The 24,335-nt window shown below is 43.3% G+C and overlaps 2 protein-coding genes and 2 long non-coding RNA genes across 6 annotated transcripts in view; 2 read left to right on the forward strand and 2 right to left on the reverse strand.

Moving 5' to 3' along the window:
• The window catches only part of LOC308572587, a 24,190-nt gene extending 21,281 nt beyond the window's left edge, over positions 1–2,909 (forward strand). The window contains exons 3-5 of the long non-coding RNA XR_014001820.1: positions 324–383; positions 2,177–2,239; positions 2,845–2,909. This is a non-coding gene — a long non-coding RNA (uncharacterized lncRNA). The remainder of the gene's footprint in view (positions 1–323; positions 384–2,176; positions 2,240–2,844) is intronic.
• HROB (homologous recombination factor with OB-fold) overlaps positions 1–8,416 on the reverse strand; it is a 14,441-nt gene extending 6,025 nt beyond the window's left edge. The window contains exons 1-7 of one of the 2 annotated variants that reach the window (XM_081168755.1): positions 8,196–8,416; positions 7,355–7,405; positions 6,002–7,117; positions 4,102–4,185; positions 2,946–3,086; positions 1,891–1,999; positions 270–355 (exon numbers count right to left, since the gene is read on the reverse strand). In XM_081168755.1, the coding sequence (XP_081024881.1) occupies positions 270–355; positions 1,891–1,999; positions 2,946–3,086; positions 4,102–4,185; positions 6,002–7,117; positions 7,355–7,405; positions 8,196–8,198 (1,590 nt within the window). In that variant the 5' untranslated portion in view covers positions 8,199–8,416. The remainder of the gene's footprint in view (positions 1–269; positions 356–1,890; positions 2,000–2,945; positions 3,087–4,101; positions 4,186–6,001; positions 7,118–7,354; positions 7,406–8,195) is intronic. The other variant, XM_081168756.1, reaches the window with a different exon arrangement.
• Positions 8,417–8,709: 293 nt separating this feature from the next.
• LOC308572586 lies at positions 8,710–13,785 on the forward strand. Its single transcript, XR_014001819.1, has 3 exons — positions 8,710–8,898; positions 10,895–12,794; positions 13,078–13,785. It is a non-coding gene; the product is annotated as an uncharacterized lncRNA (long non-coding RNA).
• A 190-nt stretch (positions 13,786–13,975) lies between these two features.
• LOC308572578 (vomeronasal type-2 receptor 26-like) lies at positions 13,976–22,920 on the reverse strand. Of its 2 annotated transcripts, XM_081168754.1 has the most exons (6): positions 20,467–22,920; positions 19,097–19,960; positions 18,495–18,722; positions 17,696–17,822; positions 15,293–16,162; positions 13,976–14,154 (listed from the first exon to the last, which is right to left on the reverse strand). In XM_081168754.1, exons 1-6 carry the CDS (start codon positions 20,893–20,895, stop codon positions 14,123–14,125), a joined length of 2,550 nt encoding a protein of 849 aa, XP_081024880.1. In that variant the 5' UTR covers positions 20,896–22,920; the 3' UTR covers positions 13,976–14,122. The 2 variants fall into 2 exon arrangements, with proteins under 2 accessions (XP_081024880.1, XP_081024879.1); XM_081168753.1 differs by lacking the exon at positions 13,976–14,154 and having other exon boundaries at positions 14,334–16,162.
• Between the last annotated feature and the right edge of the window lie 1,415 nt (positions 22,921–24,335).

Here is a 24,335-nt window from a genome sequence, read left to right on the forward strand (position 1 = left end):
TAGATGGTTCCTGACTTGTTAGTTCTGCTTTCAACTGACATTGGTTGCTTCTATTTGACACAAAGCTAGAAGGGGTAACTTGTTTTTGTTAACTTGTGTTAATCTGGAGGTGATAACTGCACCAGCAGGGGCACAAACAAGCAGAACTATCACTCAAAAATGTCTCTGGATCCCCTGTAGCAGAAGGTCTTAAATGCCAGTTATTCGTTATAATTTTTTTGCATGGAAATGAAAGCTCACCCAGCCCTTGATTTCTTGTTTTCTAGTACCTGCTTTAGCAGAAGCACTGAACCAGCCTTAAATTCACTCTGTTTCTCCTCCAGCAACAGGCGATGTATTGTGCCCTGCATTTCTCCTGCATGACAGAATGCCAAACCAATCAGGTACAGGAGCACTAAGTATACAGTGAAGTCAAAGCAGAAACACATGAGCATCACACACCAATAGCTCTCACTGTCCTTTATACATGAACACAGAGATGGGAGGGAGAGCCCAGCGAAGGAAGGGTCCCAAGCACTCAACACCAGCCACATAATTTGCCAGTGACCTGGAGCAAAGAACAATTAGTCCCAGGCAAATGCACATATCAGCCCCACCTAGGCTTGGGACTTCTAAGGACAACTTCAGTGTTGCCTGTTTATTCCTTGTGATGGTCAAATGAAAACATATCCTAGGAAGTCAAGAATGTGGCTGTGTAGGGAGTGGCAACTAAAACAAACTATACTGGAGAGGCTTGCAGTGAATGTTTATGCATGAGAGTTAACAAGCAAACCATCCCAAATGGCCTACTTTTTTTTTTTAATGCCCTGTTAGTATTACCTGGTAGCATAGAGCACCAAGGTTTCAAACTATGCCCACAAAAAATTGGTGCCAAAATGTCAGTCTGGAACCTCCACGTGCATTTGTGGGACTAGCTCAACTGAGAACTTGCCTCAATCTTTGCTGGACTGCTTATTCCCTTGCAGATGTTGGATTTAAATCGGGCGAGGAACCTTTGTCCCTCCAGATGTTGCTGAACTACATCTCCCATCAGCCCCAGCCGGCATGGCCAATGGTTAGGGATGATGGGAATGGGAGTTCAGCAACATCTGGAGAGCCAGAGGGTACCATTGGGAGTCAAAGCTGAAAAATGAACAAAAAGACTACTGACAATATCAATTGTAACTGGAAATGCCAAGGATTAAATTGTGTTTGTATTTTTTTGTTTTGTTTGTGTTTTTGTTCAGTGCAAGTTGCTTTTTACCCAGTCTTCTTTTTTTGTTATGGTCAATGCAAATATGTTTTACATACGTATTTCCAATAGCAAAGGGAAAAAAGCTTAATCAATATTTGAGCAGTCCATTGAAAACTAACTCCCTCCAGCCATTGCCTTTCTTCTTGCTTCACTTCTGGCTTGAGAAGCCAGCCTGTCTAGGCAATTCTCCCTCCCAATACCTATTCACAAATTTTGTTTAAGCACCTTAAACATTTTACTTAAGAATTTGAAACATTTGTCCAATTCTCTGCTGGCTCCAAATAAGTTTTTCTGGGGGAAACCCCATGTCCCAACTATCCAGTCCCTTTCCCTCAATCTAACGAAAAGGCAGCACTCTCCCTCTCCATCCTTCACCATCAACACAAGGGGTCAGCAAAACACACAGATTTGCTCAGGGCTATATACAAGCTCTATTGTTAGGCTAGTGGAAGCCCGTGCAACAATTCCCAGTAGCACAATGTGCCTAAAGGACTGTAACATATTTAGTAGGAATCAATTCAAGCACCCAGAAATGAGTCAGACGGTGGTCATTAACAAACAAGGTTTGCCCAGACACCACAGGCAAAGCAGAAACGCCCCACCAATAATGCATGCAGAATAAGTAAGTCACTACACTGAACTCTTTTCATCCTTACCAGTAGGGTCTTTGAACACGACACCCGCGTCAACGTTGGTCTGCATTACTGACTTAATCATCACGGCCATGTTAGGAACCTTGTTCTTTGGGAGCTGCTTCAGGGCTGCCTGCGTGAAAGAGAATGAGCAAGGGAAACGCGCTATTTGTGGGAGGTCAGGGTGGCAAATCTGAATCAGGATTGTATTAACTTTTGAGATTTGAGAAAAAGGTACTGATCGCAAGAGCAGCAAAGGATATGGAAGAGGCCTTCTAATATAGCTTTCTTTCTGCCCTTTGTTGTACAGTGACACACAGCGAAAGGACAGCTGGCCAAAGAGGCCTTGTAGCTCGCTTCCTGATGGCTCGAGGTTGGTGGAGAGGACGACAGGTGAACATCAAGCAACTGCCCGCACCTTGCTTATTGCTTGACGCGCAGCAGGAGGAGGCAGAAGGGAGAGGCATGTGGGAGTTGCCTAGCAACCCGCCATGTTTACCTTCTTACCAGACTAGGCCTCATTCAGTGGCAAAGCTACCTGCTCTGGCACTGGAGTACATGCGGGGGCATGGTGCGTGTCAAGGGGGTCTGCAGCAAGCAGTGCACGTCCCGGGGCGTGTGCAGTGAGCGTCCTGGGGGTAGCCACAATGGCACCCCCGATGGCACCCGGGGCGGATTGCCCCACCCCACCTTCATTCACCAGTGCATACAAACCTGGTGCAAGCGGTCCTACCAGAGGTGTGGACAGTTATTCCCAGCTGTGTGGAGCAGATGTTGGCCTTCCCTGGGCTGGATTTAGAGTGAATACTAGTCACCAACACTTCCAAGGTCTTATGGAGGAACTTCTGTATGTTCTTTAGAAAATATGTTTATATGTATACTGTACCCTTGCAGATGGATCACAGTATATATCCCATCCAGATTACTGATAAGGTTATCCATGGCTCCAGTAATATTGCAATACCTCCTTGCTTCCAGGCCCAACCATTTTATCATCTTTGGCATTTGCACTTCACGAAGAGATTCTTCTTCAAGTGAAGTGGAATTTTCCCACCTGCAAAACCAAACTCAGCCTTTACCTTACGAAGCACCATAACAACGCTGTATGTCCTAAGGAAGCAGGACGGATCTCTCTCGTCCAATCCCAGCTCCGTTTTCATGGCAGCCCAAGGGCCTCTTCCAAATTCGTCTTCTATTGGCTGCTGGGAAGGAGGCATCTCCTAGAGTCACACACGCAATTCCAGGTTAAAGCTTACTTTTCACCTTACCTTCGGGTAAAGCACTTAGTCATTTGGAGACAAACATTATTTATGGGAGCTGTTTTGCTCTACTGGGTGCAGGCCATATTGTTTATGCTCCTTCCTCTGCTCACTCCAGAATCTCCTCCTCACCACCTCACTCTCTCTCACACACATTAAAACATATAAAAGTATAGTTAGAAGAAACATCTCTATTGAAGCAGAACGACCAGACATATGAAAAACTTGCTGTAGTCCAAGACATGCAAGGGCTGGTTTGGGTTACTCAGCACATGCCCAGAGGCATCTTTTAAAACTAACTGAACCCTTCTTGTTAAATGTTGTTTCCAGGACTGCTCTGGCACATGAGGTGAGTTTCTGCAATTCATCATCCTTAATATTGACCTTATCTGTGCAATAAGAATAACCAAGTGACGCTTAGAAGTATTAAACTAAAGATTTCAAGATTTTCCACAGATGAGTTAGTTTTTCTTTTTTGAAATACAAAGAAGGGATGGAAACTTGCAGTTTCCTCCTGTAAAGGTCATTCTGCACAGCTGCTTCAGAGTTGGGTTTTAGAAAAAATAATAGCCAGTACAGGGCACCGATTTTTACTAGGACTACAGTGTTTGGAGGGTGAGGTTTAACCATTCCCTTCCTGTGGTTGAGCCTGATAAAAGTTACCCCCCCCCCCAGCTTGGCTAGCAACACCCTGTGGCACCAATGGGAGTGACCATCACCATTAATACAGTAGTTACACAGTAAGGAACTCTTTATTGGCATCAGGACTGTAAAAGGCAGGGGCTAAATCTCCCATTCCCATGAAGTTTGGTTCCAATGAAATTCATATCCCATTAAATGAAGAGACACCCAACAGGGTTTGTAATCGTGTGCTTAGCATCACAGCTGGGTTCTCAGAGGCAATGCAGAATTTCCAATCCCCTTCTGCAACGTGACTTCTTCTATTAAGAAAGGGAAGAGTAGAACCATGAATTACCTCCGTCCGCAGCTTCGCTAGAGCCCCATGAGTTGGTGTCTGTGGAGTTGTAATGAGAATCTCTTCCAAGTTTTTCCCATCTGGCTATTTTATGGAACAAGGAAAGGAAGAAAATCTAATGAACACAAATTCTTGCCAGAGTTACGTACTCACCTTAAAGTAAGATATCCAAAGGTAGGTAGATCCCCCTCTCCCACCCAGCCACATTTAAAAAATGAAAGCTGAGATTCTCAGAGTGCTGAATGTGGTAGTCTGGGCCCAATTCTTTGCTCCCAAGGCAGTTACAAAACCCTACCTAAACACTTTAAAGCCCTAAATGGCCTCGGCCCAGTATACCTGAAGGAGCGTCTCCACCCCCATCGTTCTATCCGGACACTGAGGTCCAGCTCCGAGGGCCTTCTGGCGGCTCCCTCACTGCGAGAAGTGCGGTTACAGGGAACCAGGCAGAGGGCTTTCTCGGTAGTGGTGCCTGCCCTGTGGAATGCCCTACCATCAGATGTCAAGGAAATAAACAACTATCTGACTTTTAGGAGACATCTGAAGGCAGCCCTGTTTAGGGAAGTTTTTAATGTTTGATATTTTATCATGTTTTTATATTCTGTTGGGAGCTGCCCATAGTGGCTGGGGAAACCCAGCCAGATGGGCTGGGTATAAATAATAAAATTATATTATTTTATTATTATTATTATTATTATTATTATTATTATTATTATTATTACTTATAGAAACCATTGGCATAGACTAAAATTATTAGCTTGACTTCCTGTCCTCCCTGAGTCAAAGCTATGTCCCAAGTCAGGAGAGAATGTACAAGTTTTCTTTCTATATTCAATTTCCCTTCAGTCCCAGTCAGAGGTCACTTTTTAGTGATTTTTGGATGCGGAATATTTCAGCAAAAATATTTAACTGAGGTTTCAATTTAATATTTTATCCTTTTTCTATATTATTAATTTCATTAGCATTGTTTTTCTAAGCCACCACAGAGCATTTGTATCAGCAAAGCAGAGCAAAAAAAGTTATTTCACCTGCAGGCACCCCAAGAAGCATTCAGTGAATCCATATAGGGAGATAATTAGTAATCCCCATCACTAGGATAACCATATAGCAGCCATTTTGGAGCAGAGAAAACTTAGGGAGGATGGCAGCTTTTATGCCCCTTTTGTGACATAGCAACTGTGGGTGGAGTGGAGGAAATAAGGTAATAATATTTCACAACACACATATACCGTATTTTTCTGTGTATAACACTCCCCCGTGTATAACACGCTCCCTATTTTGGGGGACTCAAATTTATGAAGATGACCCCTGTGTATAAGACGACCCCTGTTTTTAAACATTAAGGTAAAGGGACCCCTAGCCGTTAGGTCCAGTCGCGGAAGACTCTGGGGTTGCAGCACTCAAATCGCTTTACTGGCCGAGGGAGCCAGCGTACAACTTCTGGGCCATGTGGCCAGCATGACTAAGCCTCTTCTGGTGAACCAGAGCAGCGCACAGAAACGCCATTTACCTTCCCGCCTATTTATCTACTTGCACTTTGACGTGCTAGGTTGGCAGGAACAGGGACTGAGCAACAGGAGCTCACCCCGCTGTGGGGCTTCGAATAGCCGACCTTCTGATCGGCAAGCCCTAGGCTCTGTGGTTTAAACACTATTTTAGAGTAAAAAACCTAGTCTTATACATTGAAAAGTATGGTACTTCCAAAGTATCCTCACTCCTTTGTACATACAGCAGGGGTGGCTAACCTGTGACTCTCCAGATGCTGCTGAACTGCACCTCCCCTCAGCCCCAGGCAACATGGCCAATGGTTAGAGCCAAAGGTAGCTGTAGTTACTATCTGGACAGCCATACACTTCCCATCCTCAACATAAAGATTGCCCTACTATCATGCTGGTCCTCTTACTTGATGTGGCAGAATGCCAGCAGGTCCTGGGAAGCGCCGCATCTTAGCCCGCAAAGGAACTTGGGTCACTGGCTCTGGCATCTTGTTGGCTGCTGTGACCAAACGGACAAGGTGATTGGTGACCACAGGTGACTGGAGGTTTCCGGTAACTTTAGGGTTGGCAGGTGAAGTCTCCATAGAGGTTGCTGGGGAACCATATGCAGAAAGCAGCTGAGCACCACAATTGGCCGTTCTGGATACAGAGCAGCTCTGATTGGGCATCCATGGTTTGTGCAGCCTTGTTGGGGTACTTGCTGACTGAAAAGAAGAGCAGGGTCTAACCAGAGGCAAGCATGGGCTGTTGGATGCGGCAGTGGGTTTTTGCAGAGATGCCTGGAAAGGCCTGAGCACCTGGCAGCTGGAGTTTGAAAGGGCACATGTGCTGCTACTCAACCCTAGGTGAGACTGAGACAAGGAAGAGTCTACAGCAGGAGGCCTCAAAGGCAACTTCGGAGAAGTCTCTGCCGGCTGGAGATGGCTGATGACCTCTACCACGGGTTGTTTCCAAGTCCTTTGCAACTGTGAGGTCTCTGACCCAAAAGAGTCAGTCAATGCCAGTGAATCTACCACTCGTGGTTTCTTCGCTGTTGCTACACTATTATCTCGCATTTGCTCCCAGGACACACAGTTGGACCTGAAGGATCCCGGATACGACTGTGTATCAGACTCTTCCAGATCCATGCACGCAGCCAATACAAGCTCATTGTCAATTTCCTCATCGCAGGGGGCACCCCCAGTGGGGATCTTAGCTGGAGGCTGCTTCACAAATCTGAACCTTGTGCCTGAAGTGCCGCTCGATTTACATTCAGTTGCAGTGGGTGCCAGATCCTTCTGAACTGTGAAGCTGGTCGCCAGAGGAGTCTTCTGGTTGCTTTTGACATTACCTTCTCCAAACCTTAGTCTGGAGCAGTTTTGCACCTGCAAGACTGGTGACATGGTCACCCTTGGCCCCTCAGAGACCGGAATGGTGGTGCTGGGGGCTCTCAACCCAGTTGAGAGGGGTCTAAGACATCTTGAGCTATCTGTAGGCGGATCCAGGGCTTGCTTCTCGACATCATTCACAGCTGACAGAAAATCCTACCAAGAACAGAGAAACAGAATACTTGTCATGAGGTGCCATCCCTCAGCTTTGTACTACGTGACCATTCTGAGCCTGAGAGCCCATGGGAGGCTTAAAGGTATCTTTTGTTTGCCATTTGGCCAACAGAGTTCTTCCATCACAGGTCCATCTGAAGTCATCCAAAGTACACTTCGACAAGTAAGTAGAAACCTTTGTCCTCTCCACCACACCCAGATTCACAAATATTCTCTTACCTCATCTTCAAAATCTGCCTCCACAGCAAACAGCTTCTGTAGACCACAGGCCTGTTGGGTGGGGGCGGGGGGAGAGAGAAATAATAACTTTAAAAAAATTATTCTATACTACCTGAACTTATACTACCTGAATTATTCTAGCTACATGCAGTTTTTGTTCCAGCACAAGTCTGAGTGGGATTTGGGGGTTTTGTTGTTGTTGTTGTTTTGGTACACCACTTTAAGTGTCTCTTTGGGTTGAAAAAAGGAGAATCCAAGCATTCTAAACAAATAAATACAGTGGTACCTCAGGTTACATACGCTTCAGGTTACAGACTCTGCTAACCCAGAAATATTACCTCGGGTTAAGAAATTTGCTTCAGGATGAGAACAGAAATCATGCTCTGGTGGTGTGGCAGCTGCAGGAGGCCCCATTAGCTAAAGTGGCGCTTCAGGTTAAGTACAGTTTCAGGTTAAGTACGAACCTCCGGAACGAATTAAGTACTTAACCTGAGGTACCACTGTACATAACAGGCTTGCCCTTTTTTTAACCTGATCATCTTCCACCCACAAAGAAGTTTTGAGGTATTCAAAAGACTGCCTGATAACTTTAACGTTTTTTATTACTATATCTTGCATTGTGTTAAAACAATGTTTCCCGGGGTTTGGGGGGAGTGTAATAGTCAGTCTGCTGCAGCAAACACAAGAGAGTCCTGTGGCCCTTTACAGGCCAACCCCCTTATTATGGGCTACAATGTCATGGGCTACAGTCCTGCTGCACGGGCTGTGGCTATGTTTTTATAAGGCATTTGTCCTCCCTCTGGACTGCCCTCCTCCCCAGTCCCTCCTGCCCCTCTTTTACCATCGTGGTGGCAGAAGAACCAAAACTCCAGGGTTAATACGGTGTGAAGAAACAAGGACGACGCAGGGATGCAGCGAGAGAGGGAAGTCCAGCATCCAGGCCCGCACCTCCGCTCACCGAGGTCTGCATTCGAACTGGCCGCCTCAAAGATGACGAGCCGCCCGCCCCCGCCCTTCTTCATTGCACCTGCGCAATAGCTCCCTCTCTCTTCGCCCACAAAAGGGCAAACGCTTCGTTTCCTTGGCTACGCAAGCGCCTAAAGCTTTCGCCCACTCAGCCCCCGCCCGGTCGTCATAATGCGGCGCTCTTCTACTACGTAAGCGGGGGCTGAGCGGGCGAAAACTCTAGGCGGTTACGCAGCCAAGGAAACGAAGCGTTTGCCCTTTTGTGGGCGGGAAGACAACGTAAGCGTGGTAGAGCCCCTGTTCTCGTTTTAGGCAAGGAGGGGATTTTCCACGTTTTTGCCCGCTTGTTAAAATAACCTCGTTTGTCTTTAGCGCGCAGGCGCCAAGCTTCCGCGGCTCGTGTCCGTTCTCTGTCAGAGTGTTTCTCCCCACACGGACGTAAATAAGACCGTTGGGAAGAGGTCGAGCTCGTTTCTAAAAGTTACCTTTAGTGTTAAGCAGTTTGGACTCTATGTCATCAGATTAAGCTTTAACGTGGGCCAAGGTGTATCTTTTAAATATCAAAGTGCAGCTCTGGAGTAAGTGAAGCACTGTGCCTCGGAGCATATCGAAAGGCTTTTCTTTTACTGTCTTCCATGAAAACGGTCTTAACAGTGGGTCCATAAGTGACTGTGGAGACCAATTCTGGGTCCAGATGTCCTTCCACAGTGTGGACATAGGTTTCCGGACGGAAGTTGAACCCTATACAGTGGTTCCTTGGCTTACGAACTTACGAACTTAATCCGTTCCAGAAGTCCATTCTTAAACCAAAACCGTTCTTAAACCGAGGCACGCTTTCCCTAACGAGGCCTGCCGCCCCCAGTGCCCTTCCACTGTTCGGATTCTGTTCTTAGACGAAGGTAAAGTTCTCAAAGCAAGACACTATTTCCGGTTTTGCGGAGTTTGTAAACCAAATTGTTCTTAAACTGGACTGTTCTTAAACTGAGGTACCACTGTGCTGCATATAGCACCAATGTCTCACAACAAATGTGACTGAAGAACCTGAAGGAAGAGACAATGCATGTGCTTTTGAAAACGAGGGGAAAATATTGTTTTTTTAAAGAAGAATAGGAGTTTGTGGCAGCCCCCAGTATTTAAAGAGCCCCCACCCCTATTGCATCATTAGAACCAGAACATAAACATATGTATAAAAAGAGCAAAAAAAAAAAAAAAATCAATGCTTGGTCTAGATCCTAGGTACTGCACCCTCACTAAAGGAGACTGTATGGATGATTCACTAAATGATTGTAGGATGACGTGTGTATCTGAGCTTATGGCCTCAGATTCTCTTTATCTTATATGCTGCTTTATTACAAAAATGATGACTAGACTACTGATCCTAAACTGAATAGTTAGTTGCCCAACCAGCCCCTCCAGAACCCACTGCTCTCAACTCACTCTCAACTGCCTCACATTCAAACTCCCTTTCAAATCCTCATCCAATCATCACTCACCACCAGAATTCCACACTCTCCTTCCCCCCTCCCTCCTTAACATTCCCATAATAATTCTGATGTAATTACCTTAATAACCCTATTACATTCAATATTTTATACACACTGCTCCCTATAACCATACTGTTAGAAGCATTTGAGCTTCCCATTCCTGGTTCCTAGGAAATGGGGTGAGCAAACTGCAGGTTCTCCATCCATGTTCTAAAAACCAGATGTCTTCCCCCAAATGATCCTGGGAATTGCAGTTTGTTAGGGGTTCTGAGGAATGTAGGTCTGTGAGAGGGAAGTCACAATGGCACAAATCATTTCAGTGGAAGTCACGTGCTTTAAAGGCACATTGGATTCTCTTTAAAACATAGCATCATAGAATTGTAGAGTTGGAAAGGACCCGAGGGTCATCTAGTCCAACCACCGGCAATGCAGGAATCTCAACTAGATGATCCATGGCCAATGGCCATCCAAGCACTGCTTAAAAACCTCCAAGGAAGGAGAGTCACTGCTTCAGGCCCTAAGGGCCTCTGGAGCAGGAGAAAGCAAGCTTGCCCTATCCTCCATGTGACAGCCCTTTAGACTTTAGTTATTGAAAGGGCTGCATGGTGTGGATCTCATCTCAGTGTTATGAGAGTGTAAGCAACACATTTTCCTCTCTCCTTTCTCCACGCCATGCAGAATTGCAATGGTAACCAGAAGGCTGGAGTTTGGAGCCCAGCCAGGGCTGGCTGTGGGCAGGATCCTTACATTGCCAGGGGTTGGGCTAGATGACCCTTGGGATCCCTTCCAACCCTGCCATGCTATGATTTTATCAAGCAACTAAAGGAACAAAAAGATGCTTCTGAAACATTTGGAAATCATAGGAACACTCTTCCCACCAGTGGCTTCTAGCAAGAGCTTGCATCTTCCTTAGGAGATAGGCAAGCCAGAACAAGAAGGGAAAGGCTCAGAGTTCAGGTAGGTGCAATGCCAATTGAGTGCCTTATACTATAGGAATGCTTCCTTCCTGTGTCCCCCACCCTTATGCACCAGACTGCTGCTAGCATGGCTGGGAGCCAGGTGCCTGCTGATTGTTCCGTTTTCTTTGCAGGGAGGGAGCCTTTCCCCAACATATACTTTGTTCTGGCCAAATGCCTGGAGAGACATGTCAACCCTTAGGTACTGGGACAGAGGGGAGGAAGGGGTCCCTGTGAAACACGTTTGGGGAGTCTGTGGCTTCCAGCAAGTGCTTTCAGAAGCATTGCTTCCTCCAACAGGGGAGGCTGAGCATAGCCATCACAGCTAGTTGCCTTTGATAGGCCTCTCCTCCATGCAATTGCCTCGCTCTCTTTGAAAGCCATCCCATCCAAGATGCTCTTGTGGTGCATCTGATTCTCCTATGCTTCCTTGCTCCTGCAAGGAGATGACTATTGTGAGATCCTTTGGTTAACATCTGTCTGGGCTGGAAAATATTAAAGAATCAGAGGACTGGTGAGCTTCCCTTGAAGCACAACTGATCAAAGGCAGGCAGATCTGTTAGCATCTTGATAAAGATGCTCAAAAGACAAAGGATCCTATAATACCCCGCAAGCGTCTCAGAAAAAGCTCCCAAGCTGATGGAGAAGAGAGCAGTTAAGTGGTCAGTGGGGCTCCAGGTTGCCGTTTCTGGATCCCACCACAGCCCTTCCAAGTTGCTAAAGAAATCAATGTCACAACAGTTTTTTTCCTCGCACCTCATCTCCATGATCCCTTGTGGGGCCTTCTCAGACATATGCTGTGTCTGAACCAGCAGATCCCACCAAACCAAGTAATCAAGGACCCAATCAGAAAAGGAGTGTGTGCAGTCATACCAGAAATAAGCAAAATACCGTATTTTTTGTGTATAAGACTAGGGTTTTAAACCAAAAACTTAGGTTTAAAATTGGGGCTCGTCTTATACGCGGGTAGTGCTGAGGGGTGTTTTCTTAATTTGGAGTCCCCAAAAATACATGGGGCGTCTTATACATGGGGTCGTCTTATATACGAAAAAATACTGTAACTAAACAAGTACTAGAAGTCATCCCAGAACTGGCCCTACTGAACATCTTCCAAGATAACAATGCCCACTAACACTAGAAAGAGCTCATAATCCACCGACAGCATACAATTCCATATGGCTAACTTAACCCAACAACCCCCCTCACCCACACACAAACAAATCCCACTGCAGCCAGCCAAAGACGATCAACCACACCCTAGGCCACCCCAACCTCTCTCACCACCAAAGAAACATAACAAGCGTATAGAAAGAGAACTTCCCCAGGTGACGCTGACAGAAAAAACCCAAGCATACACTAAATAAGCTTTGCCACCCCAGTCCCTCTCTCCTGTCCCCCTGCCCTACATCCACACAACATGACCAGTCCAACAAAGTTGATGTTGAAGAATCATTGCTTCGACACTGGTGATCTCTGCTTCTTCCAGTACACTTGGCATTAGTTTGCCTGTCTTCCCAAGTGATGTGTAAATTTTTTCGGAGACATCGTTGATGGAATCTTTCATGGAGTTGGAGATGGCGTTTATAAATGGTCCCTGTTTCACAAGCATACAGTAAGGTTGGTAGTAGAGAAAAGTGAAGAAAAGGGCCTCCACTTGAACTAAAGGACAGGCATATTGTGATGCGGGGGTGGGCTTTGAACATCCAGGTTGGCTTTGAAGCTATTTTTGTAATGGAGCCTAATTTGAATAGTAGAGTGCTTGGTATCTGGTGGGCGGGGCTTGTGCATTTTGCTGCGGAATCAGCCCCTCCCTTGAGTGTGTGTTCTGTTAAGAGTGTCAGTTAAGAGGGACCAACTGCCTCTTCTTGTTTCTTGCCTCAGACTTGCCCCATGTTGTTGTATTTAGTTTCTCTCATTGTGTTATTTTGTTACAGTTTTCTTTATTATCAAAGCTTAGTTCACATTTACGTGAGCCACTAATTTTGCTCAGAGAAAAAGAAACTGCTGAAGAATGGTGGAATATCCTAAGCTTGGGTGAGTGAGGGGATATTCCCAGTTTGCCAGGAGGATTGATTTTGTTAATCACCCCCCCACCTCCACAACAATGTTAGCCCCTGCCCTTTTAGGATGGTAGTGAGAGCTGACAATCATAGAAATCATTTGTAAAATCTATTAGTGTAGTGTGGCTGTGGTTGGGCAGCAGCATGCCCTGATCACTTTCTAAATAAAAGGTTGCAACAGAAAGTTACGGTAATGCATTTTTAAACTCATTTAGGACTTACTAACAGTTCATCATCATTTTGGAAAATTGTGACAGGTGAGGTGCTGCAGGGTTCTGTCCTGGGCCCATTCAATGACTTGGATGAAGGAATTGAGAGGATGCTCATCAAATGTGCAGATGGCACCAAACTGGGAGGGGAATCTAATGCTGCAGAAGGCAGAATCAGGATTCAATATGATGATATTAACAGATTGGAGAGCTTGGTCATTTTTTAGAGTCCTGACCTCTGAGCACACATTTTTGGTCATTTTTCAGCTGCTAACCCCCAGTCATGTTTTTTGTTATTTTTCAGCGCTCTGACCCATGAGTCAGATTTATGGTCATTTTTTGGAGACCTGATCTTGTTATGCTTTCAGTCATTTTTTGGCATCCTGACCCACATACCACATTTTTGCTCAAATACTGTAATATTTTAGCAGCAAATCTTCTGCTAAAAACATGGATGCTGCCAGTTTGGGATACCAGCATTCTGGAGCAGGAGACTTGTGATAGTGTTTATGGATAGGAGAAGACATTTCCCCATATCCCATCTGGCTCAAACCTTACTCCAATGTGCTCAAGAGGATTGGCAGAGGTCATCATACCAGGCAATCAAAGCACCTGTATTACTTACCTCTTTGGCTCAGGGATCTGTCCCCTCCTGCTTTCCTCTCTCCCTATATTTCCCTCTCCACTGCCACATTGGAACCACCAATTCAACATTTCATAACTTAAATGCTTTCAAAAACTTATTTGCTAGACATTCTGATCCAGTTTCTTTCAATACTCCTTCCCTGAAAGGAAATTTTAAAAATTGAATAGATCCTGGCAGGGCTGTCTAAAGTATATCCGATGCCATGGTGCAAAGACCCCCCCCCCCAATTTCTCAGAGTTGCTGACGTTTTTACGGCGCTGACGGCAGCTTTGCGGGGCTGGAGGACAGCTCCTCTGGCGGGGAAGAGGCGGAGGCTCTGGGCATGGTGCTGCTTCAGCGAGGCGGGCGAGGGCGGCGAGCTGATGCCGGGAGGCGCCGCGTCCAGCCTCCGCCTCTTCCCTGGCGCCCTCCAGAACTTGGCGCCCTGGCACCCTGCGCCACTTGCCTCTATGGGCAAGACGCCCCTGGATCCTGGATCTCTATGAAAAAGGGCAGCTTGATCTTCAATGTAAACCCATGAGTTCCTTCTCCAGACATTGAAATAAATTACTCGGCAATATTTTTTTAATTTCAGAGTTTGTTGGAGCTGACAATGCAGTGTTTTTCATTTTTTTAATCAAATTGCTCAACTAAAGATACACAGACACCTCAAGGCCAATTGAAAGAGGTCATTAGAAGAAGTGTTACGGAAGATAATAAGTTTGTATACAACTGCACTGTAAGATCCAAATAATAATTTCTGAAGAATGCATGACATATATGCACAGCTTCAATGCACACTACAATCCTGATCTGAACTGGGGAATATCCCTCCTTTTATATGCAATGGGAGGATTTTTTTTTAAAAGACATTTTCTTTATTGTTAAAGCCAGATAAATTCTGTTTTGCTTAAATAAATTCCATTTTACTTTTGAATTACCTGGTTGGCCCATGATCAACCCACCCATGCTCCTCCTCTGCCTATAAGCTCTTAGAAGCCTTCCCATAAATATATGGGTCCTGTTCTGTTCTTCAGTAAGAGGTTTTAATAAGATGTTCCTCTGGTGTCTATTTAAATGCTGGAGTGGAGCAGTGACACTTCAACAATGTATTATTGTGGGAGAGGCGCTATGCAGCCCAGGAAGGCGCTAGAGTGTAGAGCTGTGGATTAAAGAATAACTCTGAATATTTAGCTTGCCATAGCGGTATTCTTTGCATACTCCACCGTGTGGTAGGTACCACTAAATAGCCACTTGATATTCTGGCATATTTATGCCATGGAAATAAAGGAATGGAAAATGTCCATGCCTGCTGTTGTGACAAATGAGCTTGGGGTGGGCTAAATCAAATGAAAAATCAAAACTGGAACGCCATACAGTGGTGAACACTGAAGTTTCACTCAACTAACATTTTTAATCTATTATATTTAATTCTGAATAATATATCACACAACTGTCCTAATTTGTTTGTTGAGAGAAAGTAAATAAAATGACTAAGGTCATCCATGTTTATTTGTAAGACATGTTCATTTGTCCACCACATCAACAGTATTAACATCTCACTGGAGGAAAGCATGATGGCAGAAATTGCAGGTCTTGGAATATGTTAGAATTTCCTCTTTATTAACTGCTCCTTACTGTTCAAATAGGGTCTCAGCACAATAATGTAGCATTTGGGAGCAAAGATGGAACCTAACAAGCCAGAACTAGAGGCCAAGATGGAGAAGATCTCCACAGCCACCATGTATTTTCCTTTGGTGCTCAAGTAAACTGGAACAAAGGATATCCAAACACTACAAAACACTAACATGCTGAAGGTTATAAATTTGGTCTCATTAAAGCTGTCTGGCAGTTTCCGAGCTAAAAATGCCACAACAAAGCTGACCATAGCCAGGAAGCCCATGTAACCAAGAACACAGTAAAACATGGCGACGGACCCTTCATTACATTCCAGTATCATTTCTCCCACCATGGAGTGCATGTCAAGTTGGGGGAATGAGGGAGAGGTTATCAGCCACACAGTGCAAATACCTGCTTGGATAAGAGAACAAGAAAACACAATGGTGCCTGCCAGTCTTTTCCCCACCCATTTCCTCATTATGGATCCTGGTTTAGTGGCCATGAAGGCCAGAACCACGGTGATGGTTTTGGCCAGCACACAAGAAACGGTCACTGTGAAAATGACAGCAAAAGCAACTTGTCGGAGAAGGCAGATCACTCTTTCTGGTGGGCTGAGGAAGAGCAAAGGGCAGAGAAAGCAGAGCAGGAGGGAAGTGAGGAGAGCATAGGTGAGATCCCGATTGTTGGCTCTGACGATTGGCGTGTCCTGGTTTTTAATAAAGATGGCTAGAACCAACACTGTGAGCATAGAGAGAGAAAGAGCCAAGGAAGCCAAGCTCATCCCTAGATGCTCTTTTATAGACAGGAAGATTATTGCCTTTGGAATGCATTGTGAATGGCCTTTGTCTGGATATCGATCTTCACTACATCTGTCGCAATTGTCCATGTCTGGAAAAAGAAGAGATGCAGGTTCTGGGTGTGCCGGACAGAAACTGTCTATGACATCCTAACATTAAACTGGAGTACCAAAAGGATTCCTAGACAGAACAAATACACTATGACCTTTGGACCTGAAATCAGCATACAGTGGTACCTCAGGTTACATACGCTTCAGGTTACAGACTCCGCTAACCTAGAAACAGTGCTTGAGGTTAAGAACTTTGCTTCAGGATGAGAACAGAAATTGTGCTCCGGCGGCATGGCAGCAGCAGGAGGCACCATTAGCTAAAGTGATGCTTCAGGTTAAGAACAGTTTCAGGTTAAGAACAGACCTCCAGAACGAATTAAGTACTTAACCCGAGGTACCACTGTAATTTGCTGGGTTGTCTGCCTTTGTTATGCTAACTTCACAGGGGCAGTCATCTGTTGTATAGATTGCTGCGGAGATGATGATGTTTGAAGATTTAAGAACATTTATAGTGGAGTGGCTCCTTCAGACATATATTCAGTCTCCCATGCATGAATCATAAAGTGGTAGATACATTTAGGGCAGAGTTCTATCAACTGCTTGATTGCAAGCTTCTCTTCTATTACTCCACCCTCTCCCATATCAGACTATCCAGATGTTTAGGTCCCCATCAGAGACCCTCCTCCATATGTCTCCTCTGAAAGAGGTTTGGAAGGTGGCATCAAGGGAAAGGGGCTTTTCAATGGTGTCCCTCGTTTATGGAATGGTCTCCCCAGAGACATTCACTTGGGGCCAACTTTGACATGACTTGGGCGCTAAGCAAAACATTTTTGCTTCCCCAGGCATTTGAACGTTGATGTCATTGTTCTTGGGATTGAGTTGAAGGTGTAGATTATTTTGTAGTGATGAAGTCATGGTTGTGGGAGAAGACACTTGTAGGTTGGGTATGCTTTATGTGCTCACCAGCTTGCATTATTATTTGTTAACTATGGAATTTGTATGCTTTTATATTTCCTATGTGCCATTTTAAATTGTTCATTCGCCTAAGAAATCTTCTTAAAAGGCGATTCATACATTGAATAATTAATAATAATATTAGTAAGTCCTGTCCAAATGCACTGGATGCATTCCTGTGTAAGTTATCTTACGGACCCATCCTCAGTTATCTCCTGCTGCATAACACACCAGAAAATAAGGGCGAAATTTTGATTTCCGAAAAAGTTTAGATAAACTGTAGAAATGCTGCCAAAAGAGACCAACACCATTCAAAGTCAGTGGTAACCTCTGATTGATCATCAATAGGAGTCCCATGCAGATCACATCACTAGGATGGGGAAAGATAGCTTCTAACTTAGAATCAGAAGGAATATCATAAAAAGATACTAGGTTTCTGAGTGTTGCTCCAATAAGATATGAAAAATTATACAATTATTACCATTGAAAGCCTCAAGCTTCTGAGCTCCAGCTATTATAGAAAGAACAATGGCATCAATGATTGGTTCATTTTTTGTTGAAACCGTCTCCTTACGTATGTTACAATGTGCACTATCTTTGAAGTATTTCTTGTCTCTTACCCTTCTGGGATGAAATCTTGCCTTGAGGGCATGGAGAACAATCATAGCAGCAGAATTTCTCCCCCTCCTTCTTTTTCTTGCGGGAGCCAGGAGGGCAATTTGGGTTACATGTAGAAAGGGGTGGAACCTGTCATTTGAATAAACACACGGATAGTTTATCACCGAGAATAAAATAACAGATGCAAACTCAAGGTGTGCTGGGTGGGTTGTTGTTTTTTTTTGAGAAACTTGTTTCAGGTTTTTTGGGTGGTTGTGGTTTGATTGACTGATTGATTTCAAGCAGTTAAATGGTTGGAATACATTGGCTGCATTCCTATCAAATACTGTATGGATATAAAGTAGCTTGTACATGATGAGGTTTTAGACAGGACTAAGAGTTGCTGATGGTCTCCATTGCCAATGGGACAAAATACAGATTTTTAGTAATGCAGCAGCAAAATTGTGTACTTTTTCATAAAAATACTAATTTTACATCATTTGTAGCCTAATGCTTACTAATCATTTTATGATATAGAGGCATGTGATGTTGCATGTGTATGCATGCACAGCCAGTTGAACGCACAGTGGCTTATAACAGTGTTATGCTTTTTTAATATAAGCATTAAATTTACAGGTTTATAGACATAGTGATAATTTTCATATATGGAAACATGGTGTTATAGGCTTCCATAATTAAGGGTTCAGGATTTGAGTTATGCAAGAAGTGCACCAAGACTGCTATCCATTTGCTCTATTTTATTAGTCGGTGCAATAATATTCAATTTCCCTATAGAGCCTGGAAATCGCAGTTGTGCCCCACCTGCTTAAAGCTTCTGTGCCACACCATTTTTTCATCATCAACTGAAAATTCCTTGCCTGTGGGAGCCTCCAAATCTATTTTTCCAAACTTGACTCTCAGGAAGGAGTTATTTGGAAAAATGACAAAATTGGTAATATCGAATCCGTTCTTCAATTCCACACTCTCACCAAAAGACACTGTTTCTCCCACGCTGTTGTTAAATGAGACACTCCTAAGAAAGGGGTGGAGCTGAGTAGAAAGAGGAACAGAAGGACAGGAACAATTGATTAAAACTCAAACATCTCTCAGATCTTTTCCACACACAATTATTTCCAGGGGAGGGAACTTGTTAGATTGAAGCTTTTGTTGGCAGTTGAAAGATGAATGAGAAAATAAAGAAGTGCTAGTCTCCAAACCCAAGCATCTCTGGGTAGGGCTGCAAGTGACTTTTTCCTGGAATGCAGGAAAGTCACTATCAGTAAGTGTGAACAATACTGAGTTTGATGTTCTTAAAGATCCTATTTAGTATAGGGTAGCTTCCTATAAAGGTACTGTTCTATATGCCCCTAGGTTGTCATTCCTCTGCTTATATCAATAGAGCTGAGTCTCAAGAAAGATATTACCTGCCAAGGCTGCAGATTTGGAAGCACCCACCTCCCTTTGTCTTCCATAGTTCTGCGTTTGTACCTGGTTTGGAAAATGGCATGTAAAGCATGTGCTACAACAGAGACTGCATTGTAGATGCTGTAGCTGTGGCCAGTCATGCTCGTCTCAAAGCCAGATGAAGGGAGATCTTCAAGCTTCTCCTTTCCAGTGCAGATTTTATAAACCTGCTTCTTTGTCTTAGAGCTTGGAAATGAACATCTGAATGCTCGTTCCCAGAACAACTTGAGAAAAATGTCTTCATTGGTCCCCAGAGGATTTAAGAGCTGAAGAAATGTTCTGAATCCTTGAACCTCTTTTGAATGAACCCTGAAGGAGATGGAACCATGGAAGGCTTCCATACTTAAGGTCATTTGGTAGAAGAATTCTGTAAACTCCAGCTGAGCAGTCATAATCCACACCTTTCCTACTGGTGTATTTGCGCCATATGTTATTTTACCTATGATGAGCATTGTTCGTAAACAAAGCATGGACTTGGTTTCTCCAAAGACAACAACAGCACTGGCTTTGCTCTCTGCAATAACTTTGTAGATTTGGAGCCACTTGAGATTTAAAGAAAAGAAAACTCTCCAATATGTGTTTTTTGGAGTTCTCTCTGAGAAAGCAAAGCAGATGCCTCTCTGGGAAAGCAGAAGTTGCATGGACTGCAAAAATCTCTCCCCGCTCTCTCCCTCTATAGCGATAAACCCAACCCACGTCCATCCAAAGTGCAGAAGCAACTGAGCAATGCCAGTGTATTGATGGGCTTCGTTTGGAACCATCCGGTAGAAGGGAGTAGACTGGACTTGATCACTGTCTTCTGGAGCAAAGGAGCCATAACTGAGCTAAAAAGAAATAAGGAAGCATATTATGTCAATGTAATAGAGGGAATTGCTACATGCATCTGCAGTGAAAGGGCAATTGCGATTGGGATTCACCTCTGCTGCTAGGCCAGAGTGTCCAGGATGGAGCAAGTTGATTTGATGACATAACTGCAAAATCAGTGCATCTCGAATGCAAAGATATTCCTGAGAGTGTCATCAGCTTCAGCCTTTGTAAGAGTGGAGTGTGGTCCTAGCATAGTGGATTTGTGGCTTGTGCAATATTTCACATAACCAAGAATGTTTACTGGAGATTTGTTAAGAGTGCTAGAATTGTAGCTCTGTAACAGGTCTCCTAACAATTCTCAGCATGCTTAACAAGCTACAGTTCTCAGGATTCTGAGTGTTAAGGTAGAATAATAGTGCTTTAACTGTATAGTGTGAACGTGATCTTTGTCTCTCAGAACTGGAAAACTTTTCTGGGTAGAAAAGGAAAATGCAAATGACTCATGAAGTTACCTATATCTTACCTGTGGAGTCTTGTAAACACCCAGGACGGCTGCCATATGGAGAGAGGTTTCAAAATCAAGTCCCCCAATGACAGCCAACAGACTTTTCTGAGTGTCACACTTGTAGTTGGGAACAAATTTCTGCTGTGTGAATAGAAGCTCCAGAGTTGCCCGATAGGTCACCCTTTCATTGTAATAACTATCGTAGATGTGAAATCCCAAGGTGACATTTGGCAAGATCTCAGGATTCTCGTTGATCTCCTTGACAGCAAATACCAATGCCAGAATATGCTGGTAGTTCTTTGGCACAACCCTGCAATGAGAGTTACTTGATATTGAGTTATCAGGTATGCTAGGCATTGTGTGACATAGAGATGAGTGGATCTGTCTGTTTGGGTTTCTCTCCATTTCTCTTTTTTTCCTAATCTTAAATTCTGTTTTCAATCGCATATAGGATACATGTTCCTGATTCAAACCAATACTCAATTTTTGGCAGGCAAAGATATATATATGGGTGGATCTGTCCGTTTTTATTTCTCTCTGTTTCTCATTTTTCCAATCTTAAGTTTACATTCTGATATCAGTTTGTGATTTTTTTTTAAAAGGCCACCAGTATTTTAGTGCAAATTTCTCCTAATATTCATATTTTTGTATGCAGTTCTGCCCAGTGTAAACATTTTACAAAGTGATGTCTGCAGATATAATGCATTTTTAAATGTTATTTCACTAAAATATGCATTGTTATGTACACTTTACCCTAGTATGCATTACTTGACTGGAGAACTGCACTGCAAAATTTGGAAAAGTTTGAAGTTCAAGGCATAGCTGGGTTCTGGTTTGCATATTGTTTCATTACTGTTAAAAACATAGGTTCATCTTTAAATGAGAGCAGAATGGAATTTCCCCACCACCACCCTTACTCCTCTCACTCATGCACAGATGTCCATCTCTCTCTGCTTCAAACTGCATTAAAGAATATTTGTCTTCATTTCTGTGTAAACAGGGTTAAAAGGTAAAGGGACCCCTGACAATTAAGCCCAGTCGTGAACGACTCAGGGGTTGCGGCGCTCATCTCACTTTAAAGGCTGAGGGAGCCGGTGTTTGTCTGTTTCCACAGACAGTTTTTCAGGGTCATGTGGCCAGCATGACCAAGCCGCTTCTGGCAAAACCAGAGCAGCACATGGAAACACCGGTAAACAGGGTTAGGATCTGGATATTAATGAGCATCAAATAAAGTCCTTACAATACGTTAAGTAATTGCTGGAAGGTGTGGTATTTCTTGAAGTCTTCCCAGTTAAGAGAAGGAAAGAGATGAGAAGTAAGTCCACCAATGATCAGGTCACCTGACTGATAATACTTGTGCGGAATATGGAATGGGTCACTGATGGTGCACGTACTGATCATTTTCCCATTACATATCATCCATGGAAGCAACAAGAGCACTAGCATCACAAAAAATATCATGCTCATCTTCCTTCTATACAGAGAGCCCTGTATTCCATTTACAACATTGGTCTTCGGATCAGTCACAAAGCAGGTTATCTTGAATGGTACTACATGCTACCTAAGCAAGAGATGAATTCCTGGGAGCTTGGTTAAAAATCAAGAAAAGATCTGAGATTAGACTTACAGAATCTGGCTTTCCCCTCTTACTTGAAATGCCAGAGACAGTGGGGGTTGCATTTGCATTTAGATATCTAGTAGTGGTCTCTGGAAATGCACTGGGGCCACATGAAAAACACATTCAGTCATCTTGAGATTGATAATTATAGGGGAGTTAATGATCGTTTATCCAACCTGAAGCAGCAGGTGTGTTGGAAGAATGGGGGTGGGGTTACTTGTCATATCTTAACCATAATAAGTAGTTGTTGCTTCATTGTGGAACAGCTGAAGTGTATGGAGAATATGCTGTAATGGGACAAACAAAATTATAAATCCTGGGCCTTGGGACTGAGTCAGGGTGGAAGCATGTCTGCCTGATAGGGATAGGTGAATCTCTCCATTATGATATTGCTCCATTTCTCATTTTTTTCTAATCTTATATTCAGTTTTCAGGAGCATATAAGATATATGCTCCTAATTCCAATCAATTCTCATTCTTGGCTAAAACCTTTAAGGAATGCTTACAATTTGCCACAGGGGATAGAATAATTTCAGGATATCTTAATGCCATCTTCAATAAAACTTTAGAGAAACATACAACATCTCTCTTAGGTTCCTGTCAAGGAACGAGGAATACAGATAGCTTTCCTGTAGGAATGTTTCTTTCACACAACCCTGCAATGAGAGTTACTTGAACTGCACTGCAAAATTTTGAGAATTCCAGAGAATTCCAAAACTGATGACTGTTTTGGTTCACAGATTGTTTTGCTGGTGAGAAGTTTCATCTTTAAATGAGAATTGAATCAAATTTCTCCCTATATGTTAGTATATGAATCATTAAATGAGCATTCAAATGTTTAGCACATGTGATAAAGGGGAAGCAGACGTCTAAAAAAATATATTCACTGATACAAAAAGATGGGAGTGTTACTTATGATAATGCAAAAATAAATTCCTTGTTTGGGAATTTATCATTACTAAAACTCAATAGCTTGATGAAACCTTGAGGTGAGGACATATCTAGTGGAAAATGTATAAGTGGGACACATTGGACCAAAATGAATAGAGATATTTTGAAGGAAGAGATTTATCAGACTGTTAACAGGTTGAAATAACAAAACACTTGGACTGGATAGCTTTGTAAGTTCTTTCTACAAAAAAAGAAAAGAAAAAGGGATCCGCTGGTTAGGTTAGTGGATTAAGGAACAATTCTACAATTCTGAAGTTAGCTTGCTGTAGCAGGGTTTTTCTATATTTGTTTGCCTGATGTTAGGCACCACTGAATAGTCACATGATATCCTGGCATTTTTGTGCCTTGCAGATGGATATGGGGAAAATGCCAATGTCTGCTAATGTGACACATGAACTTGGGGTAGGATAAATCAAATGGAGAACCAATACTGGAAGTCCAAATGTCCCTGCCAAAATATATTACTGGAGAACCCGGAGAGATTCACTCAACTAACATTTTTTAATCCATTATCTTTTATTTTGGGTAATGTATCACACAATTGTTCTCTGATTTGTTGATAGAAGTGAAGAAAATGACAATGATGATCCATGCTAATTTGTAAGTTATGAACATTTGCTCACCACCTCATTACCACCTCAACAGAGAAGAATATTATGGCAGAAACTGCAGACTCTACAATACTTTAGAATATTTATTGATTGATTGGATTTACAGTGGATCTCACACAATAACGTAGCATTTGCAAACAAACATGTAACCTAGTAAGCCAGTACTGGAAGCCACAGTGGAGAAGATCTCCACAGCCACTTGGTACTCAGGAACAAAGGATAGCCAAACACTTCAGAATATCACCAAAATTGTCATTTTTTGATTTTTTTGCTTTGGTGTCCTCAACCACAGGTTATGTTTTCGTTCCTTTTTCGGAGTTCTGACCCGTATGTCATCATTTTGCTAATCTTTCAAGTCTAAATCTGCTGGTCACCTTTTTCTTCATCTTTCAAGTTCTGATGCACAGGTTAAATTTTCACTCATATTTTTTTTTAGTCCATCGTGTTTTTTGCTCAAAATACTCATCATCATCATCAACCTTTATTACGGTCCAGAGACCCAACAAATTGTTACAAAGCAATACACAATTCATACAGCCTACCTCCAGGTTAAACAAGCATTTCGTTCAGAATATAGGGATCATTGGTTCTTGCAACCACCGATAAAAACTTGGCCACTTCTAATGTTCTAGCATTTGTCCAGTCTTCCAATAGGAACCTGACATAGTGAGCCTCCAATTTTCCCGGGAAAGGTACCAGCAAGGGTA

Source organism: Podarcis bocagei (genome assembly GCF_964188305.1).
Source record: "Podarcis bocagei genome assembly, chromosome: 13".
Lineage (NCBI taxonomy): Eukaryota > Metazoa > Chordata > Lepidosauria > Squamata > Lacertidae > Podarcis > Podarcis bocagei.